Source organism: Periplaneta americana, chromosome 16, assembly GCF_040183065.1.
Source record: "Periplaneta americana isolate PAMFEO1 chromosome 16, P.americana_PAMFEO1_priV1, whole genome shotgun sequence".
NCBI classification, from domain to species: domain Eukaryota; kingdom Metazoa; phylum Arthropoda; class Insecta; order Blattodea; family Blattidae; genus Periplaneta; species Periplaneta americana.
In genome coordinates, this window is record NC_091132.1 from 44,521,924 (window position 1) to 44,535,597 (window position 13,674).

The window sequence follows — 13,674 nt, forward strand, 5'->3', positions numbered from 1 at the left end:
CATTGATTTTCACACAGGATTTCCTCACACAAAACCTTGACATTGCTGATGTAACTTATGTAAAAAAAAATATCCCACTCACCAAATTACACTCTACTGACTAATAAACATCATTATATGATTCAATTACAGTCTATTCTTATTCAACCACTTACTTTTACCATACACGCTATTCCGTCATTAATTTCACTCATTCACTCCTGCTACCTTCATTACACAAAGTCCTTCACGCACGACACTTGGTCCTTCACTCACTGTACTCAACTGTTGACTTATTCAGTCTATTTAGATCTACAGATAACTACATAAGTTATTCATTACTTCATTAATGACATTAGTTCTTTAATAAACTCATTGGCTTCGCTTAGCAATTCAGTTACTCAGTGCATTTATTAATAAATGTTCATTCATTCATTCATTCATTCATTCATTCATTCATTCATTCATTCTCTCCAATTCATCTTTCACTCATTCATTTAAGGCAGTGATGTCAAAGCATGCGCATTTTTCTAACCTTGACGTCGTGCGCGGGCATCAAGCGCTAAGTATGGAAAGAGGAAGGGTTGTGTATATGAACAAGCAACCTGTTGGCTTAAAAAATAGTGGTGCACAAACTTGAAACGGAACGTGAAATTTTATGTCGTTATTTTTATATGGCTTCTTTCTGTTTAATATTATCTATATTGTCTGTAAAACAAAAGCACTAACACTGATTTCTTAATATTGCACTTGTGTTTTAAATCTTAATAACATAATAGAGAGTTAAGAAGGAATATTCATTTAAATTCCATAGTAGTATAATATTATACTGTATACTGGATGAAACACATTATTCATAAAGAAAGTGATATTCCAAAGAAAGAGATTGAGTATCACATGATAAGTTGGAATTTATATTGATGGTATCTTTAGCCTTACAAAAGTAATCAATAAACTAATCAAAACAATATTACAGTACAAAGAAAAGTTACCTAGGTACTGTATCTGTTTTAAGTGTAACTAATATTACATAACAAAACTCTTATCGCATTATGCTTTTAAGGTGATATTTGTGAGCAACTTCCTATCACCAGAATATTAAATTATTTTCTCCAAATATGCTGAAGCTATAGAGCTGACATTTTTACAACACATGGGCACGTATCTTTTGCTTATGATGTAACAGTAGTTGCTTTCTTAATTCATTTCCTTACAAACAATTTCCATGCGAATATTTTCAAAATTTTCAATACACTATCTACAGTAATACGTATACACGGTATATTTGATTTACGAAAACATTCTGTAAGGCTACTAAATAAATAGACCTATACCTGAAAATTTCACTTTTCTATACGAAAAGTTGAGAAAATATTTATTTTGAATAAAAAAATCAAACTTGTGAAAAATGAGCATTAAAATTAAAACTTACATTCTTATAATGCACTTATACTTCTCAGACAAAAATTAACATGGATACAGTTTTAATAAGTTCTCTTCCCTTTATCTATTGAATCAATGCTGGTCATCCCTGAATATAGCTAGACCAAGCGGCATATACCACCTCTTTCGTCTGTTTCTTTCCTTTCCGCTGTAAAGCGCTCAGGCTATCCTGGGCTCTAAAACGCGCGCTTGCTCCTGTGGGCATCAATTGACATGACTGATTTAAGGGGTTAGGTACAGCTTACAGCAGTAAAATTTTGGAAATATTCAACATTACTGTATCTTGTACAATAATGAAAATTAGTCTGTGTAAAACACTCTCTCTCTGCTATATGAAAAAAAAAATATTTTTACGATTTAAAAAATTATTTATTCAATTTTTTTTTTTTTCAAAATTCAGTTCACTGTGTAGTGATGATGCATTTCCCATGTAACTCAAAATCTATCCAACATTCTGTGAGGAAATTTTTTGTTTGTTTTTATGCATGCCATACCTACAATATGATGCAAGCTCACTTCTCTACCTTTTATAGATTGTCTGATAAAAAATAAATTCATTTTAAAAAATTGTCTAATATCAGTATTTCTATTACACAAAATAAAAAAATATATATATACTATTTATTAAGGAATGTAGTTGAAAGAGCATGATATTGTAAACATGAGTTTTAGAAATAAAATAAAAGAGAGAGAACATGGAAAATTTAACAAGTTTTTGAGTTGTGAGGGAAACGCTTCGTCACTGCACAGGAACTGCCAACATTTTGAATTCTGAAAAAAAAAATGTATATATAAATAATTTTTTAAAATATAAATATATATTTTTTTTAATTTTCATTCATATAGCAGAAGGACAGTGTTTTATACATACCAATTTTTATTATTTTACAAGATACAGTAGTGGAGGAAAATAATGTTGAATATTTCCAAACATTTTACTGCTGTAAGCTTTACCTAACCCCTTAACTGAGTAGTTTATTTACTCACTCCACCCAATTTATGTTTATTTTAGTAATTTGTTCTCTTACCGTTTATTTGTTACTTCACTCCATTTAGATGTTAACTTATTCACTCCAATCACTCACTCATTCATTCATGATATTCATTAGTTCACTCATACACTCCCTTTATTATTTATTTCACTTATTTACTCCAATTAGGCCCAGTTGTACGAACACGGAATAAAGTCCTGATAAATTAACTCCATGGTTACACGAGAAATGTGTTGTACGAACTCGGAATAGTGCACTATCCGGAGGATATCTTCCGGGTAAGCTATTCCATGCTTTCAGTCGCCGTTTAAGTGTTATCTGGAGAATAAATTATAAAATAGCAGCAGCATTAGACATGAATCTCTGATACTGATTGTGAATTACTATATTTTTTGAGGACGTGGAAAAAACGCTGCATTTAATGTGATGTAATCTTTACCGACCATACTGTATATTATAAACAAATATGCTATATAGGATGTTTTGAGTGCTTCATTGTAGGCTATGTACATGTGAAAGGAAGTTTCTTAGACGAGGTTCATAGTTTGTTAATGATATTTTGACATGTTTTGTAAAAAAAATATTTATTGAATTTGAGAAGCGATCACAGAGTATATAGAAAATAATTACAAGAATAACAGTTTATTTTAAACCACTTAAACTAAATGGACGTGGTACTATGTATGTTAGTAATCATGGAACTAGACAGTACTATGCGAGTTCGATGGTCATAGTGGATGTAGGCGACGTTGACATGTTATGCTGAGATCAATGATGAACCCCGTAACTGCTGTAGCTCAGGCCAGGCGCTGCATGGGAGTACGAGAGTACGGGGGCGGCATGAGAGTAAGATACAACGGGGGCGGCATGAGCGTAGGAGACAACTGGGGCGGCGTGAGCGTAGGACAGGGGAGCGGCATGGGAATATGACAGTACAGGTGCTGCGTGAGCGTAGGATACTACAGGAGCGGCCACTACTTTGTGGACAGGGGCGGGATGCACGGCATGTCCGGACTTGGTGACGACGGCGTTGAATCCGTTGTGGTGGTCAGCGGTGTAGTGGACAGTGCGGGTGGTGCCGTCGGGCTCAACCAGGCTGTAGTGGCCCTGCACCTTGTCTCCGATACGTTTCTCAGACTGTTCCTTGATGTCGTGGGTGTGGAGGTCCTTCACCCCATAGTTGAACTCGTAGTGAGGTGAGGCCTGCAACGATATTGATGATTTTAATTTTTTTAAATATTTTTCTTTATTTAACTAGCTAGCTAGTGAGTACAAATTAAATTTATAAAACAAAAATGTTTCTAGCCACTACCGTAAGAGCCAGGGTCGTGTATGGTGTGGTCTTAGTCAGTAATATAACATATAATTTACAAGGACAAACTAAATTCAAACCAATAAACAACACATAGGAGAAAAAAGAGAGGGAGAGAGAGAGAGAAAGATAAAAACTACACATTTAATATAAATTGACAATCACACAAGTCAGTGATATGCAATAAAAACATGAATATAGTCGACAGAAATAGAAGGTAAGAAAATACATTTGTTAATATTTTATATCATCAATAATTTTATAAATTGCTTTTTAAAAGTTTCAATTTTAAAATATTTGAAATTTGGAAAATGGTTTGTAATTTTATTATAAAGTCTTGGGCCAAAACTAGTACCATGTTTAAGAGCTGCACTTATTAATCTTATAACTTTATTTATATAGTGAAATATAATGATTTCGTTTTTTCTCCCTCCTCTCTCATTCTCTCAACCCCATCATCTTTCTTTTTCTTACAATGTTTCTGTTGCTTATATTCATCTACTTGTTTTTTGGATTACCAATTCAATTTTTTCCACTCATTTTTCTGCTATATTCTCTGTTTAACATCCCAGAATTCTTTCTTCCACTTATATTCCTATTACTCGTAGTCTAAGCCAGAGATGTAAAAATGTGACTAACGGAGTTGTTTCCTCTCATTACCTCCTCCTACCGGTTTAGTTGCGCGCGATAGAATTGCGGGAGGGTAGAGTGGCTTTGACGTAAACAACGTCACTCTCAGCTTCACATCAGTACAGTAGTCTAGTAAGGAGAGAGGTAATAAGTCACGCACGATTTCTCCTCATTTACATCCCTGCTCTAAGCCCATTTTCTCCTCTAATTGTTGTTAATATTAATATTAGTAATATTTAAAGAAAATGTTTCAAATATCATTCCGAAACATAAGTTTATATATTTAAAAATACTGGTCGCCATGCTATTTGCTTATAATGATTCCTGGATATATCACTGACAATATATTATACCGTTTGGATTTTAAAATATAGTGTACAGGGTGGAAGTGAAATAACTCTGCAGATTTTCAGAGCGAATACCTCAATGTTGTTTGCAACAAAAAAGTGTAATATTTACCATATTAGTGGAGAGTTCATAGTTTCTTCAGAATAAATGTTTTTTTTCTTCAAAATTTTTAACATCCTCTTATTCGGTAACTATTTCGTGCAGGATCGTGATTTTTATCTATATGGATAGAGAATCGCACAAAGAATAATTTATTCCTTTGGCTTATTTCAATAGCGTGGACGGTTTTTGTGTAAATTTAATTAAAGCTCACTAATTTTAAGCCACTGAACGATGCAACCAGGTTGAAACGTTGTAGCCAGAGAGGGAGGTGGGAGGTAGTTTGCCTAGAGAGACAAACCTGAGTTCGTTGACCTCTTAAATGTGTAATACGAGAAGAAAGGGGACTGTGTTAGCGGCGATGTTGCCAGACTGCTGAAACTTGCAACTTAATTTTCTAATTAACGATGCATTTAATCACAAAACGTACCGATAGATTTTATATTAATTTAAGTACACTCTGTCGTTCCATTCAATCTGCAGGATTATTTCACTTCCACTCTGTGTATGGATTTAAAATTGTCATTAGACCTATACGAATAAACGGTTCTAAATTTGTAGGCGTTGAATTGTGTAAACCTATCATTATACATAACATTTTTACAACATTCTATGAGATTTATGTTAGAAAATTGAAAATAATTATTATATTTTATTGTTAACAGTTTCAATTATGTAATTTATTTTTACTCCGAATTTGGTTGCCTTACCTGGACGAAGGCAATAAGAAACCACACTTTAAACCGTATTATAGAAATTATACAAAATTTTAAAATTGTATTAATTCGCAAAGTGTTTCAACAAACTACCTTCTGCAGCCAGAAAGTTACCTATGCTCATAGTGTTGTGAGATGGGACTCTCCTACTACGGAAGGATCCAGCAAATAGATCTGTTAACTCTCTAAAAGAATTTCCTGAGTAATAAAATTCGTAGAATAAAATTTTTATTTCTCTAGTATAATCATTATTTTAAGTTAAATACCTCAAACAAAATTCTAGTAGGCAATAATCAGTGGATACATTTTTTTACAAGGGCTACAATTTAATAGACATGATCTATTAATTAAGATACAAGTTTCAATGAATTATTCATACATACATTTCTAGTGACAATTTTGAATTACTAATACTATATCCCAGGAAAATATTATTCCTTTCAAAACATTGAAGATTCCATTAAATCTTTTATTCATTATTTTGAAGTAAGTAATTTTTGCTGTGATAAAATACTATGCAGTGTTATCAATATAATGGCAAATGCAATGTTAAAACTTCAGAGACATAGTTGATGAAATTTATATTTAATTGTAATAAAGACTTCTTTAATTTCACAATGAAAATACTTGAAAGAATGTAATGAAGAAAAATACTTGTGAAATAATTAAGAGAATTATACCTCATCGTTGACCTTTAATTACTGCTGTGGTATGTATCTATATCCAGAGATTTTAAACCCAGAATTTAGATAACTGTTCATGACTGTTCTCATGAGACAAATATAAATCTGTATCGACGTAGATGTTGTTACTTACATAATGTTCCACTTCAACTTCATGGCTAACCGCCAGAGGCGCATGGGCTACTGCTACGGCAGGTGCGTAGTGGGCATCCAAGTAGCCAGGGGCAGCGAGAGTGGCGGCCAGAAGAGTGGCAAATACAGAAATCTGTGCAGGAGATAGCAGTTAACAGCATATATTATTTATTTATTTATTTATTTATTTATTTATTTATTTATTTATTTATTTATTTATTTATTTATTTATTTATGTCTATAACACGGGAAAGCCCCAATTATAATAGACAGTACAGATTTGTTTAAAAAAAACAGAATTGCAGATAACATGAAAAAAGACATAAAACAGAAGCAAACGCAAGATACAAGTGTAATTACAAATTAAAAATTGAAAATGAAAAAAAAAAACAAATAGATATTACCTAAATAAAAGACACAGATATAGATATAAATGAAAAATACCAAATAAAAATAAACTAAAAAGACTTAAGTATAGATATCATAGCCAAAAAAATTACTGCATAATGAAAGTCTTGTTGGCTATTTATCTCATTGACATGACACTATAGATGTGATCCAATAATAGTTACTAGTTAAGGAGATATATATCCTCTTTAGACGTTTGGAAGATTCATGGGAAAGATGGAGGTAAAGCACCCATTTCTCCATGTAGTCATACTGAGTGGAATCATTCTGGAAGTTTTTGAAACGAGAAAAAAACCGTAACTACCCGAGATTGAATCCTAGATATTGGAGTCCGTAGCCATTTGCTCCACAGCGTAAGCTAATCGGTCGCCATAAGTATTATTGAAAATTATGTAGTGTTTCCTTTAAACTAAATAAATTATTATGAAAATACTCAGTCGATGATAATGACAACGATTGTTACAATGATGGTCGTGATGACTTCAATCTTAGTTGTATATTTAAGTGGAGTTGGTTGCTAAGCATTGCGAAAGTGCTGAAAATATAAGTAAATTTTACTTGTTCATAGCTTAGGTTCTAATACTCTCTACTATATGAATATTTGGCTTATTATATTTTTTTCTACTCTTAACATATATATACTAGAAGTTTGGATACATTTGCTTTACTGCTTGGAAATTTTAATACCATAAAGAAATTTTCATTAAGGAGACACTCTGGTAACAATCAAAACTTTTTTTCTTATTTACAGATTTAAACCATATTTTCACAGTAAGTTTCCGTTCACTTATTGAAATATTGAACATTTGAAAGTAATTGATTTAATAGCTTTTGAAAAATAACTTTTTAAGCTTTTGGGCACTACATTTTTAGTCAGATTTAATTCTAAATATGTCAAATTTTAATATGTGGTGCAGAATAGTTAGAAAAGTATTTGGTAATATAATTTTTCCTATCCTTTAATTTTTTAATTATGGCATTAAAATTTGTATTTAATTTAATATGGCAACAATAAAAATTATTATTCAGGGTACAAGCAAACTTATACAAAATCTATACTTGCAACTGATCTAGGGAAATATTTGCTATAAAATGTCGGATCAGAAGTAGTAAAAAATACTATAAATGACAATTTAAAAGTACTCTTTTCATTCTATTTCACACACAGATATTATATAGGCTAAACATTTTTCAAACCAACATAGAAGCGGAATTGAAAAAAATTCCTTTGGAAGGATGAAAGTACACAAAGTAATGGTGTTATTAACTGAAAAAAATACCTAAAATGTTCACATTTTCCGTCACTCTCCCCCCTTACTATGCCATATTTTTAATTCATGTCTTTCCCAATGTGTGCCGTTGCCATATTACAAAGAATAATGGAAATTAGTTTAAAATTGAATGCAATGCATTGGTGTATTTTTTTCATTTCCTACATTTCAGATTTCAACGAAAGTTTAATTAGATAAATAACATAAAATTGAAGGAATAGTCGAGGCGTAAACATTGAGATCATTTCATTACTATTGTTATTTATGATTTTAATAGACTAATATTATTACATTATTATAATATTACTTGATATTTATTTTTATTTCCTTATTTGTTTGTGAACATAACAGGTAGACCCAATTACAATGTTCAAGACTTAAATTCACATAATTCATAAAACATAAATGAAGATTTCAGAGCCATATTGGGCCAAGCGCCATTTATTGAAAACGGAGAAAGCAAGGGTTAAAGTTAAGTGAATACCATAGTTTAATGAAGATTGACATACACATTTAGTTTGAATGTGTATAATTTATATTATTTCCTATATGTTTCCATTGAATTATGCTGATAACTTCCTTTTAACGCTTGTTTTCTACGGTTTTAGTAAATGGCGCTTGGCCCACTATGGTTCTGAACCCTTCAAATAATGAAAACAAAACATACCCTTATTAAAAGCAAAAACAAAATGGAAAAGAGAGAAAGGGATAAAATATTGTGTGAAATACCTGAATCAAAGCCATAGCTTCTCTACTTCGGAGGTGATGTGAGTTCTTGGTGTCACTCGGATGTTGTGATAATACATCTTTCAGAATGGCGTCTTTTATATACGTTGAATACTTATCAGTAAGTGTTCCACCACGCCTACAAGTACTCTGTTCCAAATGTAGAACCCGTTATTGCTGTTGACCTTGCCAACAATTTCGATAGTGACACTGTCATTTCGCTGCAAATATTAAAAAAAGAGCATTAGCATCTCTGGAATTTGGCTGCCCTCAAGAACTAGACTGTGTCCCTCGCTCGTCGGGGCGGTGTGGCCACTCCAACTCGTGTAACAAGTTCTGTTACGGCACAGGCTGCATGCATTTTTTCTGTAGTAATACCTGCAGTTGCGTGCATAGTATGCAAATAATGGAATGTAAAAACTTCTTACGTGTTAGGCTCGCGAAACAAAATATGTAGAGGGGAAATATTTCTAATGAAAACCAGTACAATGTTATTTTTGGGTGGATTTCGATATTTAAAAAATAAATAATAAAAAATTTGTGGAAAATGTATCAAATGTTATTCATTAGGCCCGTCATGAAGTTAATAATAAGGAATTATTCTACACAAATCTCAGGAGATGACCAAAATTAAAGTTACACTTTTGTTAAGAAATTCTAGTGTACACTGTGTTTTGTTCAAATCTTCCATAATTTAACATTTAATGCATAAACTAAATTATAAAATTTGCAAATAAATTGCAAGGAATGCAAACGCATTTGAAAAAATAATTTATTTGTAAATCTTTACACGTGACTGTTAGTAATATTGACAATATCTAACCTGAAATAAATCTAGTTTTCTTTACAACATAATATCCAGTGTTACCGTAGCAATCACATTACAGCTGTGGGCTCGTAAAATTTTACGCCAGACACTTTAAACCCACATAGGTTAAATGGTTTTTCAATATAACCCATCGATAGAAATTCTGTAGAGTAACGCCCTGCAAATGTGTTTGGAGAGACACTCAAGCCCATAGATTAAATATGGGGGAAGGAACCCCATCATCTTGAAATAATACATAGGGCTCAAGATCAACTACCTTTCAAGAACTTTCAAGATACACAGAAACAGTTATTTTTGCTTCACAGAAGACAAATAGTCCTATAATATTATCCTTCATCAAATCATACCAGAAGTATATTTTCTGGACATTTTGGATACGTGGATTACGCCAGCTTAAAATCCGAACATTCACACTTTCAACATGAACACATAAGCCTACGGCAGAACCAGAAACTGAATTTTCGGTGCGGTCCGATGACAGAGCGAGAGTACTTGACGTTGGGGCAGTTTCTATATTTACAAATAGCTGATTTTCAGTTCAACATATTCTTTCAACAAGATTGTACTCCCTACAGTGGAATCTCTAGATTTGACTGACGCTCAATAACACATTTCCAGGCCGTTGGCTCGGACGAAATGGATTATTTTGTGGACACAACGTTCACCTGATATCACTCCATTGTATTTATTTTGATGGTATAAATAAAGGACCTTCTATATTCTTATAAAATGACTGACTTCCAATTTAAGTGCTTGAATCTGTATTCCATTTGCTGCGGTAACAATAGATATGTTAGAAAGAACTCAGCAAGAAACTGATTTCAGGTTTGATTTTAGCGTTGTCACCAAAGGGTCATATCGTTATGCATATGGATTTAGTAATAAAAAATGTTAATTGACGTTTTTAAGTTGCTCTTCCATTTCGTGCACTTTCATTTCCACAACTTACCTATTCTTACGCTCAAATATAGAAGTTTTGTAAGAAAGAAGATGTGAAAGATAAGATTGCTGTATCTGCAGTATATCATTAAATCTACATGTTTCATATTATTTTATTGCATTCTACTACCTCCCTAAAATTTGTGAATTTCTCTGCATCTTTTTTGCTACATGAAATATGAGTGTGTAGAATAATGTAACTTTTTATACTAGAACTTTGTTATTAAACATTAATAATTTCAATCTATAATATTCCTACGGGCACCATAGGTGAACTAGAAAGTTTATAAAACACGTTAATTCCTTGAGAATATAATATTCAATGATGAATTGATTCATTCACAGTTTGTTTATTTATTTATTACTTATAGGAAAGTACACAGGTTAGATTCCCATCAAAGCATATAGACTAAATAAACAATTTATCAGACAAATAAATAAATAAATATATATATATATATATATAAATAAAGTATACAAGTAATACAAGAATAGTTTTTCAACAATAATTATTATTTCTTAAACGCTACATAATATTTATTAATTTTAGAGCCGTCCTGAAATCTGCACAATATTAAAATGTGAAGCATCGTGGAAATGTGTTTATAAAACCTTTTACATAGTGGGAAACCTGAAACCGATTTCATAATTGTAATTATAGCTACAATTTAGTCATTGTCTGGATTTAAACAGTTTCGTACCTTACTGGAAATTCAGTTAGTTGTCAAAACTGGACTCTTACAAATATATCCACTGGTTTTCCTTTAAGAAATAAAGTGGCTAAGTCCCCTAGTGCTATTGACCCACAGTTCTTTAGGAATGAATATTTCTCCATTACTTGTGTAGTAATGTTAACTGTGGAAATTAGAACTTCCATTAAAATCGCAACGAAATGTATAAGAAAACAGTCTCATATACAGTAGGCTAATGAATTTCTCATATGATATCGTTTTTCTTCTTATTCATATGCACAAGACTGAAGCATTGCTCAGTTTATGTTGAGTAATATTGAAGAACAAAAGGAGACCTTTTTGAAGTATGAGTTGAAACTTGCAAGGTGATTAAAATGTTGCGAGTTTTCTTTTTGAGGGGGTGGTGAGAGGGATTGACATCGTCGCTGTAGAAATATTCAACAATTGTGAATTCAAAAAGTTTGCTCCATCATCAAGGAAGGCAGGGTAAACGAAAATCTATCTGTTGAATTTCTTACAGAGAGAAAATCTCCAGGACTGACTAAATTCCTTAGAAATGATTTGGACATGCCCGTCATTATGTTTTTTTCTGATTTGAAACAAATACTCCCTAATTTTTCAATTTCAATTGTTATTTTCCACATTTCGTCCAATGTAGTGAGGCGAGAAGTGCCAAGAAATTATTGTATCTGTTCTTTTGTAAATACCTGATCAGTCGGTGAAGTGACCGATTTCCATGACTTTTAGATTTGTTGCATATTATGCTAGAAGGAAACTTTCCTAGTCGCGTACAGTCGATTTGCTCACGGTGTGCCAGTCAGAAGGTGTCATCTTTCCATGTAATGATGATTTTTAAACAATCATTACAGGATTCAACATTTAATTCAATTGTCGCGAAAAAACATAAACAAATCACGTAGATATTGCAATGAACATAGATTAATTATTATGGCACGTAGTTTTCAAAATATTTGCCATCCTTGAAGAATACACAAATATTAAGTCACGGATCATCTCCTCATACATTCTTGATAGCATATCAAGAGTGACCATCTGTAGCTTGTGCACGATTCTTATCACCAATTATGGTGCGTGGTTTAGTTGCATACACACAATCTTAGAAAAATCATCATAGAAGTCCAATGGAGTTAAGTCTGGAGATGATGGAGGCCAAGGGATTTGGCCTGCGCGACCAATCCTCATGTTTGAAAACACCTCCACAAGCAAGGCTTGAACATACAGTGCTTAATGTGGAGGAGCTCCATCTTGTTGGAAAAATGTTTCAGGAGTCAAAGGGTTTATTCTCTTCAACTGTGGAAAGATACGCCTACACATTGTCAGCATGTGTGTGTGTGTGTGTGTGCTGTACTTTGTAAATTTGTAGTGTTTTTATATCGCAGTTTTACCCCTGGTTCAGTATTAGAAAAGTCTTATGGCCTTAACTCTGCCAGGTTAAATAAACCATTATTATTATTATTATTATTATTATTATTATTATTGTTATTATTATTATTATTATTAACTAAAATGAGTCAAGTCGAGAATCTTGAATTGACTTTTAATAGTACTATAATGTATTAAATGCTCAACAGTAATCATATCTTTCCTACTACCTGGAAGAGAAGCAGCTTCTTTTGCTAAGCTATCCATATCTTCATTTTCTGCCAATCTAGTGTGACTGGGTGGTAGGAATCCATCCTACTCGTAGATAGCCTACACCTTTTGTGACTGTGTTAACATTTTGTAAATTAGTTGTTTATTTCTCACAATTACTTCAAAACATCCTAATTGTTATATCCGTTGCTGAAATCTTCTTAAGAGCACCAAGTGGGCTCAAAATATAAATATATCATTTTGTCGACCATCATAGATTGATTGTAGCACCTTCAAAACTGCAATCATTTCGACCTTGAAAATGGAACACGTATTATTTAGATGGAATTGAGCGAAATGTCCAGTGGCGGTGTTATTTAAAGCTGCACTCGTCCCATCCTTATTTTGAAATTATAGTTGGTTGTGAGTGAGTGTTGAGTATTTTATTCATACAATCTCAGTATACTAGTTGGGGTTTAATATCTTTTGAGAAATAAGTTGTGTCATTATCAATGTGTTGGAGATGAATGTATAAATCCGTTATATGGGACATCCGGAATATAAAGGTAATTTGTTTAACTTTTCTTTTTCATAGAAGAATTAAATATCTGCGCACCATCCTTAATGTTCATATAACGCCAAAAATCATATGTCCCGATTGTGCAAGGCATGCCATATCACCAAGCATCCTGGTATAGCAACCTGCAAAGATACACTACCCATGGAAAAGTGGCGCTTTCTGGTGGGAATATTTTTAATAGGTTAGACATACGCCATCAATAAGGGTTTTTGGTGGCAGGGATGTATTACAACATGTTCGGGAATCGTCACAGTAGGTCAATTTTTTTTAGTGATCAGGTACTTATAAAAGACTCGGCACTG

The 13,674-nt window shown here is 32.6% G+C and overlaps 1 protein-coding gene across 1 annotated transcript; it reads right to left on the minus strand.

Annotated features, from left to right (window-relative positions):
* Positions 1-2,987: 2,987 nt before the first annotated feature.
* Positions 2,988-8,865, minus strand: LOC138716172 (cuticle protein 7-like). The gene is made up of 3 exons (XM_069849012.1): positions 8,743-8,865; positions 6,336-6,467; positions 2,988-3,617 (listed from the first exon to the last, which is right to left on the minus strand). Exons 1-3 carry the CDS (start codon positions 8,755-8,757, stop codon positions 3,183-3,185), a joined length of 582 nt encoding a protein of 193 aa, XP_069705113.1. The 5' UTR covers positions 8,758-8,865; the 3' UTR covers positions 2,988-3,182.
* Between the last annotated feature and the right edge of the window lie 4,809 nt (positions 8,866-13,674).